This window comes from Panulirus ornatus, chromosome 31 (assembly GCF_036320965.1).
Source record: "Panulirus ornatus isolate Po-2019 chromosome 31, ASM3632096v1, whole genome shotgun sequence".
NCBI classification, from domain to species: domain Eukaryota; kingdom Metazoa; phylum Arthropoda; class Malacostraca; order Decapoda; family Palinuridae; genus Panulirus; species Panulirus ornatus.
Window position 1 is genome coordinate 4,779,147 of NC_092254.1, and position 22,354 is coordinate 4,801,500.

General features: G+C 39.9%; 1 protein-coding gene and 1 long non-coding RNA gene across 7 annotated transcripts in view; one reads left to right on the forward strand and one right to left on the reverse strand.

Annotated features, from left to right (window-relative positions):
- Positions 1-9,085: 9,085 nt before the first annotated feature.
- Positions 9,086-22,354, forward strand: part of LOC139758741 (actin-histidine N-methyltransferase-like) — a 57,144-nt gene continuing 43,875 nt past the window's right edge. For 2 of the 6 annotated variants that reach the window (XM_071680485.1, XM_071680483.1), the window contains exon 1: positions 9,086-9,219. In XM_071680485.1, coding sequence (XP_071536586.1) covers positions 9,101-9,219 — 119 coding nt within the window. In that variant the 5' untranslated portion in view covers positions 9,086-9,100. Of the gene's footprint in view, positions 9,220-11,375; positions 12,532-18,062; positions 18,853-22,354 lie in introns of those variants that run through there. The other 4 variants (XM_071680486.1, XM_071680491.1, XM_071680492.1 and 1 more) reach the window with 3 other exon arrangements.
- On the reverse strand, positions 9,705-18,930 carry LOC139758743 (uncharacterized). Its single transcript, XR_011714912.1, has 3 exons — positions 18,876-18,930; positions 12,903-13,673; positions 9,705-10,372 (listed from the first exon to the last, which is right to left on the reverse strand). It is a non-coding gene; the product is annotated as an uncharacterized lncRNA (long non-coding RNA).

A 22,354-nucleotide genomic window follows, 5' to 3' on the forward strand; every position in this document is an offset into this window, starting at 1 on the left:
GAATAGTGGTTCCAACAATGTTGTATGGTTGCGAGGCGTGGGCTATGGATAGAGTTGTGCGCAGGAGGATGGATGTGCTGGAAATGAGATGTTTGAGGACAATGTGTGGTGTGAGGTGGTTTGATCGAGTAAGTAACGTAAGGGTAAGAGAGATGTGTGGAAATAAAAAGAGCATGGTTGAGAGAGCAGAAGAGGGTGTTTTGAAATGGTTTGGGCACATGGAGAGAATGAGTGAGGAAAGATTGACCAAGAGGATATATGTGTCGGAGGTGGAGGGAACGAGGAGAAGAGGGAGACCAAATTGGAGGTGGAAAGATGGAGTGAAAAAGATTTTGTGTGATCGGGGCCTGAACATGCAGGAGGGTGAAAGGAGGGCAAGGAATAGAGTGAATTGGAGCGATGTGGTATACCGGGGTTGACGTGCTGTCAGTGGATTGAATCAAGGCATATGAAGCGTCTGGGGTAAACCATGGAAAGCTGTGTACGTATGTATATTTGCGTGTGTGGACGTATGTATATACATGTGTATGGGGGTGGGTTGGGCCATTTCTTTCGTCTGTTTCCTTGCGCTACCTCACAAACGCGGGAGACAGCGACAAAGCAAAAAAAAAATATATATATATATATATGCACGTGCACAGACACATACATATATACCCATGTACATTTTCATACTTGCTTGCCTTCATCCATTCCTGGCTCTACCCTGCCCCACAGGAAACAGCATCGCTGACCCCCTGCTTCAGCAAGGTAGCACCATGTAAACAGACAAAAAAGGCCACATTCATTCACGCTAATTCTCTAGCTGTCATGTGTAATGCACTGAAACCACAGCTTTCTCTCCACATCCAGGCCCCACAGACCTTTCCATGGTTTACTCCAGATGTTTCATATGCCTTGGTCAGTCCATTGACAGCATGTTGACCCCAGTATACCACATCGTTCTAATTCACTCTATTCCTGTATGTTCAAGCCCTGATCGCTCAATTGTTTCACTCCATCCTTCCACCTCCAACTTGGTCTCCTGCTTCTCCTTCCCTCCACCTGTGATGCATATATCCTCTTTGTCAACCCTTCCTCACACATTTCCTCCATATGCCTAAACCATTTCAACACACCTGCTGCTCTCTCAATCACACACTTTTTCTTTCCACACATCTCTCTTACCCTTTCATTACTTACTCCGTCAAACCACCTCATGCCACACTTTGTCCTCAAACATTTTATTTCCAACACATCCACCCTCCTCTTTACAACCCTATCTAGATCCCATGCCTTGGAACCATATAACATCATTGGAACTATTATTCCTTCAAACATACCCATTTTTGCTCTTCAAGATAATATTCTCTCCTTCCACACATTCTTCATCACTCCCAGAACCTTCACCCCCTCCCCCACCCTGTGACTCACTTCCACTTCCATGGTTCCATTTGCTGCTAAGTCCACTCCCAGATCTAGAACACTTCATTTCTTCCAATTTTTCTCCTTTCAGACTTAGTCACCAATTGACTTGTCCCTCAACCTTACCAAACTCTTATTCACATTTACTCTCAACTTTCTCCTTTCACACACTTTTCCAAACTCGGTCACCAAGTTCTGCAGTTTCTCACTCGATTTGGCTACTAGAGCTGTATCATCAGCGGACAACAACTGACTCACTTCCCAGGCCCTCTCATCCCAAACAGACTGCATACTTGCCCCTCTCTCCAAATTTCTTGCATTTACCTCCCTAACCACCCCATCCATAAACAAATCAAACAACCATGGGGACATCACACACCCATGCCACGGACTGACATTCAGTGGGAACCAATCACTTTCCTCTCTTCTTACTCATATAAATGTCTTACGTCCTTGGTAAAAACTTTTCACTGCTTTTAGCAACTTACCTTCCACACATATGCTCTTAAGACCTTCCTCAAAGTATCTCTTATCAACCGTATCATGTGCTTTCTCCAGATCCTTAAATGCTGCATACAGATCCATCTGTTTTTGTAAGTATTTCTCACACACATTCTTCAAATCAAACACCTGATCCATACGTACTCTACCAGTTCTGAAACCACACCGCTCTTCCCCAGTCTGATGCTCTGTACATGCCTTCACCCTCTCAATCAATACCCTCCCATATAATTTCCCAGGAATACTCAACAGACTTATACCTCTAGTTTGAACACTCACCTTTATCCCCTTTGCCTTTGTACAGTGGCACTATTCATGCATTCTGCCAATCTTCAGGCACTACACCATGGTCCATACATACATTGAATATCTATACCAACCAATCAACAACACAGTCACCCTTTTTTGATAAATTCAACTGCAATACCATCCAAACCTGCTGCCTTGCCGGACTTCATCTTCCACAAAGCTTTCATTACCTCTTCTCTCTTAACCAATCCATTCTCCCAATACCATCCAAACCTGTTGCCTTGCCGGACTTCATCTTCCACAAAGCTTTCATTACCTCTTCTCTCTTAACCAATCCATTCTCCCTGACCCCTCTCACTTTGCACACCACCCCGACCAAAACACCCTATATCTGCCATTCTATTGTCAAACACCTGTGTATGTGAATGTATATGTATGTATATGTGCGTATATGGGCATTTATGAGTATATATATATATATATATATATATATATATATATATATATGTGTGTGTGTGTGTGTGTTTTGTGTTTGTGTATGTGAGTGGATGGGCCATTCTTTTGTTTGTTTCCTGGCACTACCTCGCTGATGCAGGAAACAGCAATTATATATATATATATATATATATATATATATATATATATATATATATATATATATAAAGACTCCTATAAGTTGGTAAAAGCTAAACAATGCAGCTTTAAGCATTGTCTTGTCATCTCAGCATTAGATTAATGATTAGATCAAGCACCAACCCAGTGTGAAGTAGTAAGTGTACAGCAAGCAATCAAAATCAGGCTTTAGACATGTGGTAGTGAGCATATGAAGAATAATAGAATATTTTGTTTGAAACATTACCATATTTTCAATAACATCATTAAGAACATGTCATACACAGAATAAAACTATCACATTTGTTGTTGTGTGATGTTTTTGTGTCACGTGTGTAAAGTGGAATTGACTAATCTGCTAAAGCTAGATTATCTCTTGATTTCCTGTCATAGAGTCAATTCAGAGAAAGAAATCTTGAGCCCAAAGGTTATGAAATTCCATTGATTAGTGACATCAAAAGAGGTTTTTGACTGACAAAACAAATCATAGCAGCAAAATAATGGGCACTTTTAGATTTATTTAAAAACCAGTTACCTGAGAAAGAAGGATTGTATGTTTTGTTTCTGATCCATTGTAATTCATATTACATTCCTAGTAAACAAACAACCAAAGAATGTCTTAGTGAAATTGCAATATCCAGTTTTTGAATAACTTTGTTAAACCTAGTTGAATGCATTAGGAAAAACCAAAGCAACCAATTGTCTAGTATGGCATTAGATTGGTAAAAAATTCAGATAATTGAAATTAACTATATTGCAAAATAGCATATTTTCATAATGAAGAGAACTTGAAAATCAGTCACATTGGTTCAAGTGCTAACTGCAGAAATATATGTGCAAGTCTTTTGTTGATATCTTGACTGAGAATTTTCCCCTGATATCATCAGCACTGATGAATGTAGCTGAAACTTTATTCCCTTAGCAAATTGAATGCATGCTGAATTTTTGCTCTACTGATAGTGGTTAGACCGTAATGCAATATGTATATTAATTAAAGTAGCAGGCTATGATTCCAGCACATATACCGTAATAATAGTGGCAAGCTATACTGATATACAATAATTGTTTCATATTATGTTGACAATAAGTACCATAGTGGTAGTAAATAGGATATAATGACAAAATGTATGATATACGTATATGAGAAAGTTACTCGGTCGTCCAATAGTCGTCCACTAGGTTTAAGGAATATTAAAGTTTAGTATAACATCCTGGAATATACTGGAAAATATGGCAAGAATATGCTGGCATATATAAAACAAAGATCTGTTGGAATATTTATTAGGAACACTGGAATGTTCAGCTCAGATGTACTGAAATATATGGCAGCATATACTGGCCAGTACTGCGAACTGAACATGCTGGGATATGTATCTGTAATAAGCCAGAATAACTTAGTAGGGTACACCATGTCTAGGAAATAAACTTTGCTATCTGCTGCAATATATTTTTTAAGTTTAAATATTGTTATACTTCAGAAAAGTAAGGAAGGACTTTTCTTCATAGTGGATAGGAAAGTTTTAGTGCATCTCTTACAACAGTGGTTATGGTAATGACTGTTTTCACGAATGTGCACAGGTATCAGTTGAAAAGTGGTATGAATATAAATGTAATGACTAAGTTTCAAGTTGATGTCCAGGTAAGAAAAGAATATAAAAAGAATCTTAGTGGCAGGCTTTTCAAGAGTATTAACTACAGATACACTAGGTCTGATTGCTGTATGGTGCAATAGTGAGTGATCATGATATATAAGCATTTGTCTACAATCCATCCATATACATCTGTTTCAGACTGTATGGATAGTTCATTTTTGTGGATAGTTGGTCATCCACCTTGTATACAAAGAATTTATCCTGTGCAGCACAGAGAAACTTCATTATATTGTGGCTGTTTAAGTTGAAGCTGTCATGCTGTGTTCAAATTTGCAAATTGCAGATTTTGCACACTGCAAGATGACATGAAACCTGCAAAAGACATATACAGTATATGTTATGTGGACAAGTACAAGAGTATAGAGAGGAACTCCTTGTAACTTTGGGAATATCATGGGATAGTTAGAATGATTTGTGATTTCAGTTACTTAAGTGATGAGAAAGTTTGTATAATTAAGGAATAAGGTAAGACATTAAATTTTCTATTGACTGAATCAGGATTAAATTAGTAGTGAGTTATGGAACAATTATCTAAATACCAAAGACTTAAGAGTAAGGGCAAGTCAGATACATGATGTATAGCTAAGTTTATTTCTGGTGTGATACCACTTAGTACTAAGGAAGAATAATTTCTTTAGCTAGGACTGTCTCATACTCATTGTTAAGTTATCGAGTGTTATGCAATTTGTTTTGATGTTATCCATGATAAAGACACTGTCTCTGTTTATGTAGTTTGGTGTTGTGATGGGTTAAAACCAGAATGAATTTATGCAGAAATGGGGTACAATGGATTGTCATGTCATATAATTGTGATAATTTTTTTTGATACTTAAATGCAAAAACTATTGTGCATTGTCTGTTCTCATATTATCTAAATTGTGGTATCCTTGGTACCCCTTAAACCTCAGTGCACTGTAAGTCAAGTCATAACCATAATCATATTAAGTCACAGCTGTTATTATGTTACAATCTGGAAGTTATACAGTATATGATAAATGCCACACAACCCATAATATCTTGTAATCACATTGTACTCATAATTAATTGTATGTTTAATTTATAGTATATTATGGATTAAGGTAGAATCTAGTTGTGATAAATAATGAAACCCTTGGTATGCTTCATGATCTGTTAAATCACAGAATGGCTCATGACCAAGACCATGGTATGGTTCTTGATCTGTTATGCCATGGTAACCTGTGACTCATTTGTAGTTACGGCATGCAGAAGATGTATGATTGATTTTTCATGGTTTGCTTGTGATTTATAGTATAATAAAGCCATATTATGTTGGTAATGAAAAGTATGAGATTATTGACTTGCCCAAGGCTTTAAACTGTTAATCTGGGATGTCTGTATGTGTAAGTACTGTACTGAGTACTGGTATAAAGATTCAAGTTTGTTAAATTTAAGTCAATGTATTTGTAATAAATTTTGTTAATATATGCAAAGCATTTTCAATAATATTATATATATGATTTAGTTGATTGTTGTTTACTTTGATATTTCCATATTTACTTTCTTGCATCTTTATTTCTTATCTCCCTAGTAAACTGGTTACCTCATTTCTTGACAAAAAGAACAACAAAAATACAGTAATATTTTTTTTTACATATTCATGTGGAGATTTTTTCTGCAAATCATAAAGAGAAATTAAAACTTGTGAGAAATGCTGTCAAAAAAGAAATTGATGCCAAAGATAATTTTAATTCTGATGATCTGTAATGAAAACTTTCATAGACACAACAACGTGACAGATACTGTGAATGATTATTTAAACATAGAACAACTGACTTTACAAAGAGGAACAATTATATCTGTGATTGAGGACATTTATCCTTCACATATAAATAGTTGCAAATTGTTGGTAGTTGTTTGTGGGGAGTTCCATATATGAGAGGCATCATGGAATATAAAGTTGGTGAAAGCATTATGCTTTGTAGAAAGAAATTTTGATAATGTATGGGTAGGAACATAAAATATAGTATGTCATACTGGTTGAAATGTAGAATGCATGTTTGAATTTCCTAGACAAAAATTGTGGAAGCTCCAGAAGATGAGTAGAGATTGCATAATATTACTTTCCAGACAGGGGAAAAAGAGATAAGGCTAGATGATAAGTGAGACATTTAGCTTTAAACCAGCTGCAGTTCACCTAGGGCTTCCCAAGCAAAGGATCATGACCCCAAAAGAGGATTCATGCCATCCCTCTGGCAACGTAAAGCTTGATTTATTAGAAATCATAAAAAGATGTCTTTAGTGATGTTTCAGGCCTTGTAAGGAATGAATTTTATATCTTGAGGATGTGTATGAAAAAGGTTGGAGAGCCATGGTGCGTTTGGAGGAGTAAGGTTTAGGCTTACTTATTGTCGTATCAATTAAAGTTATATTCCATATAAGGATAACCAATATTCTTATGAAGAATAAGTTGGAAAAAAAATGAAGGCAAGCATGAATATGTACATGTGTACTTATGTATATGACTGTGTATGTGTATGTATATGTTGATGTGTGTGTGTGTTTGTATGAGTGGATGGGCCATTCTTCATATGTTTCCTGGCGCTACGCAGTGACGCAGGAAACTGATTATGTATAATATATATATATATATATATATATATATATATATATATATATATATATATATATATATATATATATATGATTACTGTTCTCTCATAAAAGCAAACTTTCCTTATCCAAGTTTTACTTAACAATGAAGAAAATGGACGGCTCCTTGCCAGTTATTAAACCGATCTAACATAAACAACGTGGCCGTCCTTTCCTGACAAGGTGAGTTCTTTTAATTTCAAGTTCGTACTCTTGGTGACACTGTGTCTTACGAGATATTTTGGACATTTTGATATCATTACGGATGAAATGGTGTGTAAATGTATCTTTTTCATTATGTAAGATAATGGTTAAGGGGATCAAGAATAGATAGTGACTAGCTGAGTGTCAGTGTTGTGTGTGTGGTAGGCTCGGCTGGCTAATGGGGAAAGTCTGCGATGTTACATGGCCTTGTGGCCCGATTTGGTTCAATTGTGCACCGCATAGTCCACGTGGCCCCCTCAGTGTTCTAAATACCAGTTAAAAGGATGTCTTCCCAACTAACCCTTAACCTGACACTTAACTTCTCTCACGTGTCTGAGCACATACACACCCTCACAGGAAGTAGGGAGAAACATGCAGCCGCCATGTATTACCGCCTGGGTATTGTAATGGTTAGTGTTGTCGCTGAGGTTAACTAACACAACAGTTGCTTTTAAGTTTCCTTCCCTGGCCAAGGTTGCTGTCTTTTCCTTCTACCTCGCAAATGTTGGAGGTAAAAGTCCATTACAACTCCGCATCAGTGTGATCTGTATGTATAGTGTTTGGGGAACAGAAAAGTTGTGAAGCGTAAATTTGAGTGGAATATTGTATTAGACTGGATTATGCAGTGATAATGAGAGTCTTGTGTATAAGGGAAAATGTAGAGCTATTTAATTAATGTAAAGGTAATAACTGCAAAAGTTGACAGAACCTATCAAAGCCTCGTATTAGTAGTCGAAATGAAAGGGTAAATGTGAGTGTAACATGTTTCTATATGAGAACATTATAAATCTTAACTGCTAAGGAAATCAGGCGATTTTTTTTTTCTTGGCACGGGCAAAACATGCATCCAGTCAGGGTCGTCTCGGGTGAGAGATAAAAGGAAAAGAAATAGAAAACAATTAATCAGGGCTCGGCCTTACAAGTGTTTAAGTCCTACGGACTCTTGAAGGAACAAATAAGGTTACACCATTGCCCCTTGGGGCTGGTAATTTCCGGCAGAAGGAATGGGTAAAGTTACCTGCTGTCGTCCAGTTATGCAGGTTAAAACAGGTTCCATTAGCAAAGTGATAGTCAGTTGATATGTTCTGTTTGTTTCACACGATACTAGTCTGCTAATAGGTAGAACACCGTGGTCACTTCCTATAATAAAAATACCAAATGGTTCCAGTTCATAGGTTGTGTGCAGATGGTCCCATAGAGTTCGGCTAAATCATTAAGGCGACAGTAAAATAAAGACGAAGAAGCAATATGTTGGTGATGGGTTGAACCTCGGATGGAGAGGAGTGCTCAAGGAAAACGGACACGAAATGAATAAATGTAGAACTAGAGACTAAGCGTGAATACCGGATACATTACGATTTGCTTTTCAGCATTTCTGATGTGGGTTACTTTTTTCTTTTTATTTTTTTGTTTAAGTTTTGCCTTTATGATTTAAGGTAGTCATTTTAAGCGTACATGTTGTTAGACATGTTTACGATATTTGTCGACAGTAAAGGCTCACACCACGTTAACTGATTAAGCTCAATAGTCATATCTACATGTTATTCAGATGTGGCTAAGATAGTATTATCTTTCATCCTTGACCGCATAAAGGCGGCTGCAGTCCAAGGCTGTTGGGAAGATGAATGGATAGAACAGTCAAAGGCCATAGCATGAAATTATGCAACATACTTCTTGGAAAAGACCTGAAGAAGTATTCTTCCAGTATGAGTTGCAGATGAATGGAATAAACTGAATAATGAATTTGTGAATGTGGACAGCACACAAAAAAAAAAAGTTAGGAGACTTCGAGATGGTGTTCTTTGAGGGTAGATCACACGAATTTAATGCATGGAACATGATTATGAAAGTGGGTTTATTAATCATTAATGCAGAATGCTTTTGATTTCTTGTTGCAGTACACTGGTGACCACCACGGGTTCTGTATCCACGTACGGGAGCAACAAGCTTCATTACCGGACCACAGGAAAAAAATCAAAATGAGCAGGTAAGGGTATGCACATCATGACCTGTAGCGACTGAAAATTAAACAACTTATTTTATGCTAAAGATGTGGTATATTGTGTATGTGTGTGTCCAGCAGACATGTTTTTCTTAGGGAATAACTAGCTTTTATAGGAGTAACTAGCTTTTATACTTAAGATGGCATGGATTCGTTCAATATCACGGTGCGTTCCTTGGCCTAAGAGAACATCGATTGTACTCTGAAAAAAATTCCCCTTTTCCTTTTTGTGACTAGTTTCCACCGTTGCCAACAGACGTTAAATACATGTCAGACTACAATTACATGCTTAAGAACGCTGAAGGTCGTGTCCAAAATTGTAATTTCACTAATTGAAAACGGTGACGATTGAGCTGGCTTAAATTTGTAAGGATATGATACCAAAATAAGTTGACTGAAGAGAGAAGTTCGTAAATATTATTTGGCTTTTTGGATGATCCAACATAAAAAGTGATAAGTGAAACAACGTGTTACAAAATCATTATTTTAATTATCACAACAACGGGCACAACGTAACATAAAACAAGCAAGCATCCTTCAGGTGCTGTGTAGAACCACCTGGTGACTCCAAGCGATTACCAGAACTGATCTAAATATCATTTGTACCACGTGAGAAGATCAGTAACAGTGCAAGGTTTTGCTAGAAGTTCAAAGTTCATTCATCACCATAGCACATCATAACAATGACCAGTACCAACAACATTTATAAATAGCCCGGTAAATCTAAATTGAGGAGGAAAAGTTTGGATAACTTCCATCAAATCCCTGCACGGAGCATAATGAGCCTGTAAATGGATGGCCCTGTATGCAGCATATGAGCCATTTTGAACATCATCGAGCTGCTTGGCTCTGGGATACTACCTGCTTAACGTGTCAATTGGAAGGTGTTGAAGATTTCCATACGTAAAAACAGAGCAAGAGAAATGTATTTTGATTTGGGTTCACTGCTTAAGGGATTTCCAAATGTAAATAGATTCCGTCTTCTCTATTACTATTCCTGTCATCCTCGGTAAAAGAAGACGTCCTCTGGCTGCTCTCAACACCCCCCAGACACCAGCAGCAGCAGCAATGGTCCCATTCATTCCAAAGGCGTTCCAGATCCGTTGTCTAAACTAGGCTTTGGTTCGGCGTCAACAATCTGTGGAAGAGTTTAAATGATTAATGCGGTGTAAGTCCCCTAAAGACGTTTGTAAAATCCTATGTTAATAATGATAATTTGTTTAAAAGATGTGCGACAAAATACTGTTACATTCTGAAGCATACAAGTATATTTCATTTCTAAAACACGATCTGAGAGAATGGTTGCGTGACCTATCATTGTTGTATCATGGTCTGGACCTACATAACCTGGGGTGAAAAGAAGGGATACTGTAAATAACTGGAAATGACAAGATGTGGCTCCACTCAGGGGATGCTGAGTTTGCACTGAAGCAACATAGTTCATCATTAGAAAGTTCATTCGCATGAGAAAAGGAACCCTGTCCCACAATATGGTTAAGTGCCTTCACTGCTAGTTTGCTAGTTAAATACATGTGCCTTTTCGGTAAAAAAAAAAAAAAGTAGGTTTCGGTACTTCCTTTTACCAGGATCCTACCTGCTGTGCATCCGGGTTACCATGACAACCTCCAACTTTCTTATAAGTAAAAATGTCAAGGTTGCATCACGAGTGCCTCTTCACACTACCAAGTTTCACAGAAAACGTAAAGCAACCAGACGGCTTGTTACGAAAGGTGAACTACTGCCATGAACTTGATCAAAGTGGGAAGATGGGATCGATATCCCAGAAATTAACCCCAACAAACGGAAATAACTTCCTCACATAAATCATGAGTACATCCAGTTTTAAAAAATTTAAGCCATGATGTACTTCAAGAACGTTTTGAAGAGTAATATGACAGTAGTAATAATTAAAGTCACTACGATACGGACTTACAGCAGGAACAACAATCCAAAACACTTTAACTGTACCCATAACGTTTAATTCGTCCACATCCTTATAACTTCTTGACCGTCCACATCCATGATTTATCGGCCGTCCATATCGCATCAATACCCTTAACTTCTTGGCCCTTCTTAACCGTAACTTCTCGACCGTCCACAATCCTATCCTTATCTATTCGGACGTTCATAAATCCATTCTCAACTTCTCGACTATCCACTACCCCAGTAATCTGCTTTAGTGTCCACAACTCCACCCTTGACCGTCTACAGCCGATGCATATAAAAAAAACTACCCTTAATTTTCTGACCGTCTATAACCCTAACGTTAAGTTCTAGCTCGTCGTCCTCATCCCTACCGTTAACTTCATCAGCAACCTAGTCTTAACCCTTACATCTCCCACGAAATTACATCCACCACCGCGGAAGGCAAGGGCCGCTACGTCCTTGGGTTCACCTTGTGAGCAGGTTGTAGATGTCAACTTCTACTTGCAGTAGCTCACCTGTCTATTCTTCCGTTCTACTTCACGACATGGGTAATGTTTCGTTCATTTACTTTATTCTGATTATAATGTCTCTGAAATAAAGTTATCCGAATCAAATTAAAGAGAGAGAGAGAGAGAGAGAGAGAGAGAGAGAGAGAGAGAGAGAGAGCAGGCGAGCGAGCCGCGCTCCACAAAGGCTAACCGTGGTGGCCGGGCTGCATGGCAACAAACAGCTGATACTCTAGTCAGGTGTGTCGTCCACATGAGTCATACCTTGATGTAACTAATACTAACACGTAACTCAACCTGATCTCCACATTACCAATTTAAGTCGACGTAATCTGGTTTAAAAAAACCCGAGTTTTAAAAATACATGGCATCAACAGGACGCCAAACCATTACTGTAGTAGGAATTTTTGTCTCTACATTATAATGTAACTTCCAAATCCAAATAGACCTTATGAATGATTCCGCTGCCTATCGAAGCATATGTAAAGATTATTTCATCTGCAAACGAACACAGGAATTGGTGTCAAAAAATCATTAGCCCCAAGACCTGATTGACCTCGTTACGGCAACACCCTCAACATATGCCAAAGGCTGCCAGATGCCAGGCAGTCCTCAGCGGTACAGAAATGCTGATTTTACACTTCATGGATACGAAATTTCACACCTGTCATGGAACATACATAGTAATGAATATATCCCTTAGTACGAAAGACTTCAATTTGTCTGTACATAAATCAGAATCGGTGGGAATGTGATCGAGTCATATAGGGAATGGTTAGCCTTTTACTTTGTTACAGTTTGGCTGGCTGGCTGGCAGCACTGAGAGGGAGGCAGGATTTTACAAGCTTCTGGTTGTGTGATTATGGTAAGCAACAATATTTTCAAACGTATCATCACTATAATATACACATTTCCTAAAGCTTTAAAAGATCTGTGGTGTGAGTACCTTATTTACGTGGAAAATACTAGACAACTGTAAGAATAGCATTTTTTGCAAACCTGAATAAATTACTTGACACGTTCATATCTACAGATACACTTCATTATAGTATCTATTTTTTTTTTAAGTTTTGGGCATCCGATATATTCCCAAGTCTTTAAGGTTTCACACTAAATAATGGTAGAGGAAAGTGGTCGCCATGGCAGTGGTGCGTGTGAACTTCATTACAGAATCTTAGCCACTAACTGTACTCCTAAAACATTATATTCTTAAGTCACAGGGAGTCATGTACTTACCACATACTAGAATATTATTCTTAATGTTTTATACCAGTAGCTTCTGCATTTCTGTTGTTGGCTTCGTTGTTTTTCATGTTATTGACAATCTTTCGGGTGTGTCCGTCGGTGTCATTATGATGTTTATTCTGTTCTGCCTCCTGCTTGGACCGGTTCTTCCCACTGCCTCTCGAATGTACCAACTTTTCATCGAAGTTGTAGTGATCGTATTTATCGAAGTATGCATCCGACATGATGGTTGTTACTCTTTACTGCACGTTTCACACAGGTAAGTACTCGTTAAGCTATGTAGTGGCGCAGTGGCGCGCGCAAGGTTTTAAAGGGAAGCCGGAGCCACACCTCCTGACTGTGATTGGTTACTTTATGATTTAACCTTCTGAAGGCAGTGTGCTAGATAGTCTTTGATTGGTCGAGTGTGGAGGTTTCTGTAAGATAGACTTCCATTGGTTGATGGTTCCACATGACTTTAAAGTACCAAAACAAACTCCTGGTGGAACCCCGTAGACAATGGATGGAAGTCTAATCTGTTTATGTATTGAACAGGTAAGGAAACATTTGAGGAAATCATTGTGATGCGACCGTATGGCAACATTTCCTCACACACAAATGTGACTAACGAAGATGTGAACAGGAAAACTATGTAGAATGTATGATAAACCAGACTTGTTTACTGTTTGAGCCGGACGGTTGGTTTGCTCCATTTACTCGTCCAGCGGCGAGTGCTGAGCCTCACGTCAGCTTGCCTCGCTTACATCAGACGCCATCATTCGCCTGGAAATCCACACTAGATTTAGTCTTGGTCTCACTCACACAACTGATACCCTACAAAATGTACAGGAATATGGCCGTACTATGAACCCCCACATCTATGGTTTGTTGAGCGGTCACTCATATATATTGGGATATTAGGACACAACCACATCCTACACCCACAGCCACACCTTGGATCACGCATGTAGTATCTACGTAATAATTCTTTAAGCACAACTACAGTCAAATTCCATCTTACGGTTGTCTTCCAATCAGTGTTCATAATTACAAAATTTACAGCTTGGATCTCATACCGTCGACCTGAAGGTGGATCTTGCATCCACATTGACATCAGAGATCCTGCTTCTAGAACCGTCGGCTTTATCTCTTATGTTGGTAATATATGAAAGCAGCTTTGAGGCTGAAATTTGAAGATGTTTCTGAATTCCCTAATCCCCACTCAAAATGCATTTCATTGTTTGGGCAATTGGATTATTGATTAGAGAATATCAAAATGATTTTTTTTATATCTAGTTGATAAAATTGTTCAGATTATATAACCCATAGGTATGTTGGCTCGATCATGGACTTTGCCCCGTATGACTCACCATTAAGGGCAAGGTTAAAGGTCACATCATTGTTTAGCGGCCTGATATTATGATGGGGGGGGGGGAGCTCTATGGAAAACGTGTGCAGTTGATGTCGTCAGACGAGGAAACATACACAAACGTCACCTTAAATTCAAGCTTCAGCTGTATCCATGACCTGCAAAGAAAGTTTGTATGGTCGCTGCTATTGCATGTATGATTGTTCCACACAAAGTAAAAGATGTTAAATCATTGTAGACTTGGTTGCACCGTATACCATCGCATTAGAATTTTTTTTTTTTTTGGGGGGGTTGGTTGGTTATGACTTGTTATAGAGTGAGTATTCTGTAATTTTGTTTAACCCTTGTGAGTACGACGTTACGACACAGGCACGATTTGTGACCTGAGCCTTTAAGGGTTCAGGTCAAAGACCTGCTGGCCACTTACACCCACGGATCGTACCGCTTTGTGTAAAGGTGTTGGTGTCACCAGCAGCTCGCCTCTTGGTCACCTAGCATAGAAATGTGCACAGTCAACCGTGCAGGAACTTGCTGTATGGAACATTTATTTCCGAACTGACGTGGGATTCGAGGGAATTTACTTCATTGGAAATGAGTATAGCATTTCACCACAAGCTTTCCAAGGGAAGTTGCCGACGTCAGCAGGGGTGGGCGAGCCACCGCTGGTACAGTCGTTGTCTGCTGGAGTGGAAACCGTTACGATCAACCCCTGGGGCCAGCATCTTGCTAGCACGTACACAAAGTTTTAATCAATTATCGATGTGAATTTCTGTACCAGGTACCTGTTGCAAAGCATGTAGTGGTTTATGTATTTAGAGCGTGGATCAAATTTATTTCTGGGATGGTTTATTTCCGTCGCAAAAGTTGTAGAAGGTGGTGTAATATTTACCTGTTTTGAGACCAAACACATCTGTGTTCGTTTACCCGCACATGTTGTCATCAAACCATTGTGAATCATTATCTCTTGCTTCATATCGTAGGGTAATCAAGTTCCAGCGAAAAACACAATAGATAACACACAGACGTCACTCGGTAATACATATTTTCTTCATTACAAGAGTAGAAAATGGGATTAATGATCTAGTGTGGGATGACGCAGGTCCTGAAGATAACCTTGGTAGTGTCGGGTTCCTACCCGCGCACCACATACACACACCTTCCCAGACCTGACACAGACGATAGGATCATGTTATGCACGTAGTACATAGGCATCGTGTGTGATGATGTTGATGAATGATGGAGGTGATCTCGACGGATCAAATGAATGTGGAAGAATTAAATTGTTTCTCGACGTCACCTCCTCCTGGAGGATGTCCACGAGGGATTTTATTGGCTGTGCGTGGCTGATCCATCCCATGGACCGGGGACGGAGTTAATGATCTTTAGGGTGTTGCAAAAAGAAATAAGGTACCTAGACATGCAACATTTATTTTCCTCGAAAGAAATGTCAAAAGAATCATATGTTGGGATGTTGAAGCTCCTGGCCACTATTCTTCAAGTACGTCCTGATTTTCATGACCTGCTTCTAACAGTTCGACTCATTTTGCCGTAGGTTCATTTAACAGCAAACATGTATGCTTATTTATGTATGTACCACCTTGATATATATATATATATATATATATATATATATATATATATATATATATATATATATATACACACATAAGGATGGGTTAGCTTTGTCTCGTGGCTGGTGGGTGTCGCAGCACATGGTGGTGAGAGCGACGGGAATTGAGAACATGAACGTGGAAGGTGCGCCGCTGCCAAACGTATTCTGTTGCTATGTGCAGCATCACCTCCACCCATACTTGGTACCTTGTAAGTGAGCCCACCACACTTAACGGGCTCTTGACGTTATCTCGTAAAGAACAGAGGTTGTTCATGTCTTACTTTGTGGCATATCAGACCAAGGGGTTGGTTGGTATATGTGCTTGCGTTGTAAGTCTGCTCGGTTGGCCGAGTCAGCTTTGTTATGACTTGCTTCACAGCACGTTAGCTCGCTGCCTCTTCTAGGCCTGGTGTACTAATTCACCCTCTTTAAGATGCGTAGATGTTAGGAAATCCGTCGGAATACATAGATATTTAGGATTAGCAGAGGCTATTGGTCATATTCTTTATTAAATGTTTGTATTGTTCATGATGAAGGTGATGTGGAACTGAATCTACATCACCACACTTGTTGACTTTGAAGTATTTTCATTACAGCTGATAAACAGACGATGATGATGTGAGAAAGATGAATGTGCCGTATTGTTAAGAATTAAGGCAAGGTGAAGCAGGTGATGAACATTTAAAATTCTGAAGCCCACGTCGCTCCATTACTTCACTTTGTAGCTTCATTAGAAATATTGATATGGTGTCGCCTTCTTAAGGCTGGCTGCGAGTCACTGCCTAATTATTAACTAGACCGCGTAACACTTGGCGTACTATTGCGTCACCTGACGCAGGTGTGGTCAGTGGTAACTCACCGGCGTGTCTTGTATACCCCCATACACTTCGAAGCTTTGCAACTGCGCCGAACTCTGGTCCATCATGACATTTGTAACAACTACGACGAGTCCCATTTCAAAAAGATAGATTTTCATTTTCCTGTGAAATTCTTAAAATGTTTTTCTTTTTTTCTTTTCTACCTTTTTGATCTTTACATATTTCAAGTAAGGTCTAATCTTGATGTGGTCGTAATATTTTACTTTGAAGCCTACATCATATGATATTGACAAGATTATTAGCTACTGAACTCCCCTCATTGCTATTCCTCCAAGACTTCAGACTGGAAGTGGTTATTCTTCCAACAATGCATCAGTTCAGGGATTGACATGCTGGTCGTTAGTATAATATGAGGGCAGGTTCAACAGAAAATCGTACATACCTGGAAACGAGAATAAGTGATGTTGTATTAAGTTGCGTTAACTAGTTCAGTGTTGTGTCAGTAGACCTCCATGACTGGAGGTGGCGAGGTCTGCTAGGCACCAGGTGGGGAAGGCAACAGTTACATGGACAAATCTCCCGCCTTGCTACTCTTACAACGTCACGGCTCGTGAAGCCTCAGTAATTTCATAACGACCAGGTATTCCAGCCTCACTACTTTCACAGCGACCAAGTCGTATGAACCTTGTCACTGCCCATCTTCTCTGGGTTTTCATCTCTACACGTGTACAGTGTAATTTTAGGTCGTCATGCTTAAGGGTCGTCCTGTTTGTTATGGGTCGTGTTGTCGTACTTTAGGGTCATATACTTGTTCTCAAGGGGTTGAATTATGAGGGGGCTGGGGGTCGTGATGTAGTGCGAAAATAAATAATTACAGACAAGAAACTGTAGTAGGTCATTTGTAATGAGAATTGGTGTGTATCCGTGCTCATCACTTTTGCACACGCGGAGGAAATACTGTACAGTTATGAGTCATTATTAGGGCAGCAAGTCAGCCGTCCGGAAACTGGCTGTTCCTGACCTGTCAGCCTGCGGGGGTTTGTCACTGGAAACCCCAATCTAGCAGTTAATCCTCTCTGATGATGGTCCACACTCGTATGCACATCAACACCCAACATTAATGGGAATCCAGTTAATTACCTGGACAAAATATTTAGAGCAGGCCAGCTAATGTTGAAATTTCATTTTGATTGCCAAGGATTTTCCGCGCATGCGCATAGTGAAGCCAAGACCACGCCCAATGGCGCAGTTGGCTTGAGGCTGGTCGAAGCGTTGGGATCATGTGCTCACGGTATTTAAGGGTCTGTTATGTTGCGAGTGTGGCTGCGGCAAGATGGGCTCGGATTTTGGTCAGCTTAGACTTTGCATCAGTGGGAGAGGAACTCAGGATGGTGAAGGGTTCCGGAAAAAGTATTAATCTCTCGAGTACGACGGTATTAAGCTTACCATGAGCACTGCGTCATGATCCTAAGGCCATCGTACCCAAAGGATGTACTGTCGTGCTCAGTAGGCGTACCATCGTGCTTAAATGTCGTACCGTCATGCTCAGTCGAGGTGTTATTCAAGAATGAGTTATGATAGCGAAATTCATGTCAGTTTTGCAAATCATAGTATCATAATGGTGAAATGGTCCACAACCTGCTGTCGAAACTTGTTGATAATAAACCAGCCAATCACCTAGATGCTTTGGCATCACCACCAACCAGTTTACGAGAGGATATTACAGTCGTGCATCATGAGGATCGTCCCTGTGTTAGTTATGATCATTGATCAATGACCAGCTTGCTCGTAATTCCTGCCTAACATTATCCCACGAAGTAGTTCTGTTACCGAGTAGTTGAGGTACTAGGGAACTGCGCACAAACGCCACTCAAATTAGTTCCCAACCCAAATACCTCACCATACAGTCATATAATCATTCAGCGTTCATTGCGCACACTAGACAACCGACTCATCAATCGAAAATCTTATCTGCTAATCAGCCTCTTGTTTAACCCATAAACCAGTCACCCAACTGACAAATCACTACATACAACGCACTCACCCATCAGACATACTTAAAAGCCATCCAGCAATAATCATCCGACCAGTGAATCTACCTCACCAGTTCCAGTGAAAGCAGCCTTCAAATCAATCCATTCTCCTGACAGCTTAGGCAGACAGGTAGGAGGCCTCCAGGTACTTACCTTCCCAGCCAGTTGGTCTTCCGTACATCTGGCCACACACACACACACACACACTCAGTAGCCAGACAGCATCCATCCATCGGGGCAGAAAAACCCAACCCAATCATCATCGGTCCCCGTAACCAAGCAGTCAACGCCAGAAGCAATGGCATCACCATACCCGAAACCAGTTTAATAGCAGCCCAACTATCCAGTCGCCCAAGCAGCAGTCTGACTAGACTACCGACTGTCCACCTAACCATTCTTTTCACCGTCTTCCCATATCGAGGAAAAACGAAGTATATTCAGACACAAAACAAAAATCGTATGATTCTTTGAGACACTTCAAAATCAAGGTGAAAGTACGTTGGAGAGAAATGTTTTACTAGATAGCTGGGTGAGGTCACGTGGCTGTTGAGGATGTGGAACAGATAAAAGTCCCGATAAAGCCACAGATAAAGCTGGTGAGGAGTAAGCAGCAGCCATGGCCTGACAAACAGGATAAGGGGTTCGTTATCTCAGGTCGTGCACCACGGGTGTGTGCTAGGTGTCGGCTGACACTTGGCGAGGGGCCAGGAGCGGCTTCTGTGGTGGGCGGGGATCATGGAGGCCGCAGACGTCCCTCCCTCACTAGATGGGTGTTTTTGAGAGGTCGTAGTCTGGCTTAAGCTTAGAAACAACATAGGGACAGTTACGTTAACAGTTGAGCCCATTCAGAGGAGACAACACATGCGTGTAGAGTTATTTGTAGAATGAGGGTGCTGGTGGATTACGCTTCGTGATGAAATATTTTATGGTGTAATGTCTAATGTTTTGTTTCTACAAATGTGGATGACACACCTGCTTCTCGTAGCATGATTGCAAAATGACTAACATTCTTGTGTATATGCAAGTGCCTGTATTTGATATTCAGGTTTGATAGTCGAGTCCCGAGTGTAATTTATTTTTGGAATACTATGTATAATTTTGATGGTAAACCACACTATTTCGTATGTATCATAAAGTTTACATCTTTATTGATATGGTACGACTCCTGTATATGTCCGATAAGATACATTTGTTTTGTATGATGTATTCATTCAAAATATCTTACGTTTTTATGTCAGTAGTGTACAAATGTTCATATTATATATTGCGCGATATTTATTGGACAGTTTATTACCATTTACAGATGCTACCGTGTCTGTAGTCATACAATATCTGAATATGTCGAGTTTCTGTGTGATATATATTACAATACTTGCCATTGCTTTAAACTTTCGTGATACCATTCTGTTTTCATACAGAGTGCAGATTCTGTGCTTATTACAAAATATATATTTGTTTATTTTGTGTATTGATATGTAAACTGTGGGGAAATGATTATGAACTGCATTGCCTGTATGTACCTTTTTCCTTTTTGCACAGCTCATGATATTCTCCCATATCACGTATATCTTTTGCATCTTGTCGTATTCCATATGGTTCGTTGCATACTGAAGGAAGCTCCTTGTCTATCTTGAGGTAATAAGACGAACGGCCATTGTTGAAGAAAACCATGTACGACTCTTGTCGCAATGACACTGCTGCCGGACGCACAACAAACATTGACACCGCTGCCTGGCGCGTGATGATAGTTTTTGTTCCCAAACTCGTACGAGGGTCGAGGGTACATCTTGACTTACGAAACCAGTGTTCTCTACTAAATATAAAACACTATTCGAGGTGGCCAGCCTAACCGATTATAAGACATATATCCTGAACTTCCTTTATAGAGCTGTTATAGGAATATAAAATGTTGGATGTAGTCAAAAGTGTCTATGCTTCCTTTCGACTTCGAGGTTTCTTATCCAGTTCTATGGTTGCTGCCATTGAGACTGGCAGCTGCTCTTAAATATTCATGCATATTCGTGCGTCTGCTTCTCTGTACTGATTTATTTCATACTGACGTAACTATGTGACTTCAGTGTATGTTCGTTTGCGTCATTTTTCGATAACCAAGTGTTGAAATGTAACATGGAAATCTCATCAGAAAGCTGTTAACGTAGAGATATGAAATGTTTAGAGTTCTGGTATGTTCTGGAGATTTTTTTTTTTTTTACTTACGGGAAGAGAGTTATACATTCGTGGGGTCCCACATTTGTATACAGTAATGCTACTAGTAACTGTTTTGTGTAAACAAAGTGCATATTTAGCGTTGGAGATAAGTGAGTTTTGTGTGTGTGTGTGTGTGTGTGTGTTCAGGATGATGTAAAGACAAGTTGACTTCATTAAGTCCTCGTTCTTTAACTTGTGTATACCTGCTTAGTATTCTGTGAAGAAAAACTGAATCATGGAAAGGATTTCATTAATGAACGATTCGTTATACTTCCACCCAGTTCAGCTTGATAACGTGACTTTATCAGTCAATAGCCTGTTTGATAGTGTGGTTACTTGTTCATAACCAAGTTAAATCAACTGGTTGTTGCCAGGTGTTTAAGTTTATTGAAACGAGTAACATTATCCAACTTGAAGTTAGCCACGCCCATGACTGGTCTGGTTGCCCGGGTGGTCAAGCGCATTGGTCCTGTTGCTATGACTCGGTCTGGGTCGCTCGACCGCCTTACTTTCTTTTCCTGTTTTAACCCGTTGAGCCCAAGTATACGACCTTCCGAGCAACGGTAGCACCACCCTTGGGTATGGTCTTTGACCACGACCCTTAAGGTTCTGGTCTGACGTTAGGTGGTCTTGCTTAAAGGGTCGGAACCTCATGTTCGAGTGTCGAACGATCGTGTTCAGGGGGTCGTACCACTGGGTTCAAGGGTTTGATTCCACACACAAGGATGGATGATGAAGATGATGATGTTGGCTTTATCACAGTTATATGATGACTCATATGTGGTGGACAGCGTGGCATTGGGTGGTGCAACACTGCCGGAGGCTGGCTAGGCTTGGTTAGGCGCCTTATTGCTCATAAGTTTTGGATAATTACTTGTAAAGGCATTTGAATTACACAGGAAGGTTGTCGGAGACCAAGCTATAGATATATATTATTTCAAGGGATCTAGTACCTTGTTAAGGGCTTAGTCACGATTGGAATCCCTTGACCACGGTTAAAACCAAGGCTTTTAAACTCGATGATCTACCCTTGAGTGTAGTTGTACGACCCTTGAGCACGACGTCGAACCCTTGGGTTTGATATGACATGTTGACCTGTAAGGGTCAGGTCAAAAGTCACGCCATCACACCCAGGGATCGTGCTCTCGTGATCAAGGGTCATCTTGTTATCAAGAGGTGAAAAGGTCGATATAAAGTGATAAAGATCTTCAGTGAACGTTATGTGTCGTGAAAGTAACGGAGCTTGGCTTACTTTGTTTTGATTTTTTGAAGGAAAGTTCACACAACCAGAGGGAAGTTTGTGGAGGTTATTCAGCAAGAGACACTGACCCCACTTTTTAACAGTGCTGCCTTCAGCAAATTCATGGTGAAACTCCCAGAGCCAGAGAGGCTGGATCTTATGTACAAGTCAGTTCGTTGTCTCG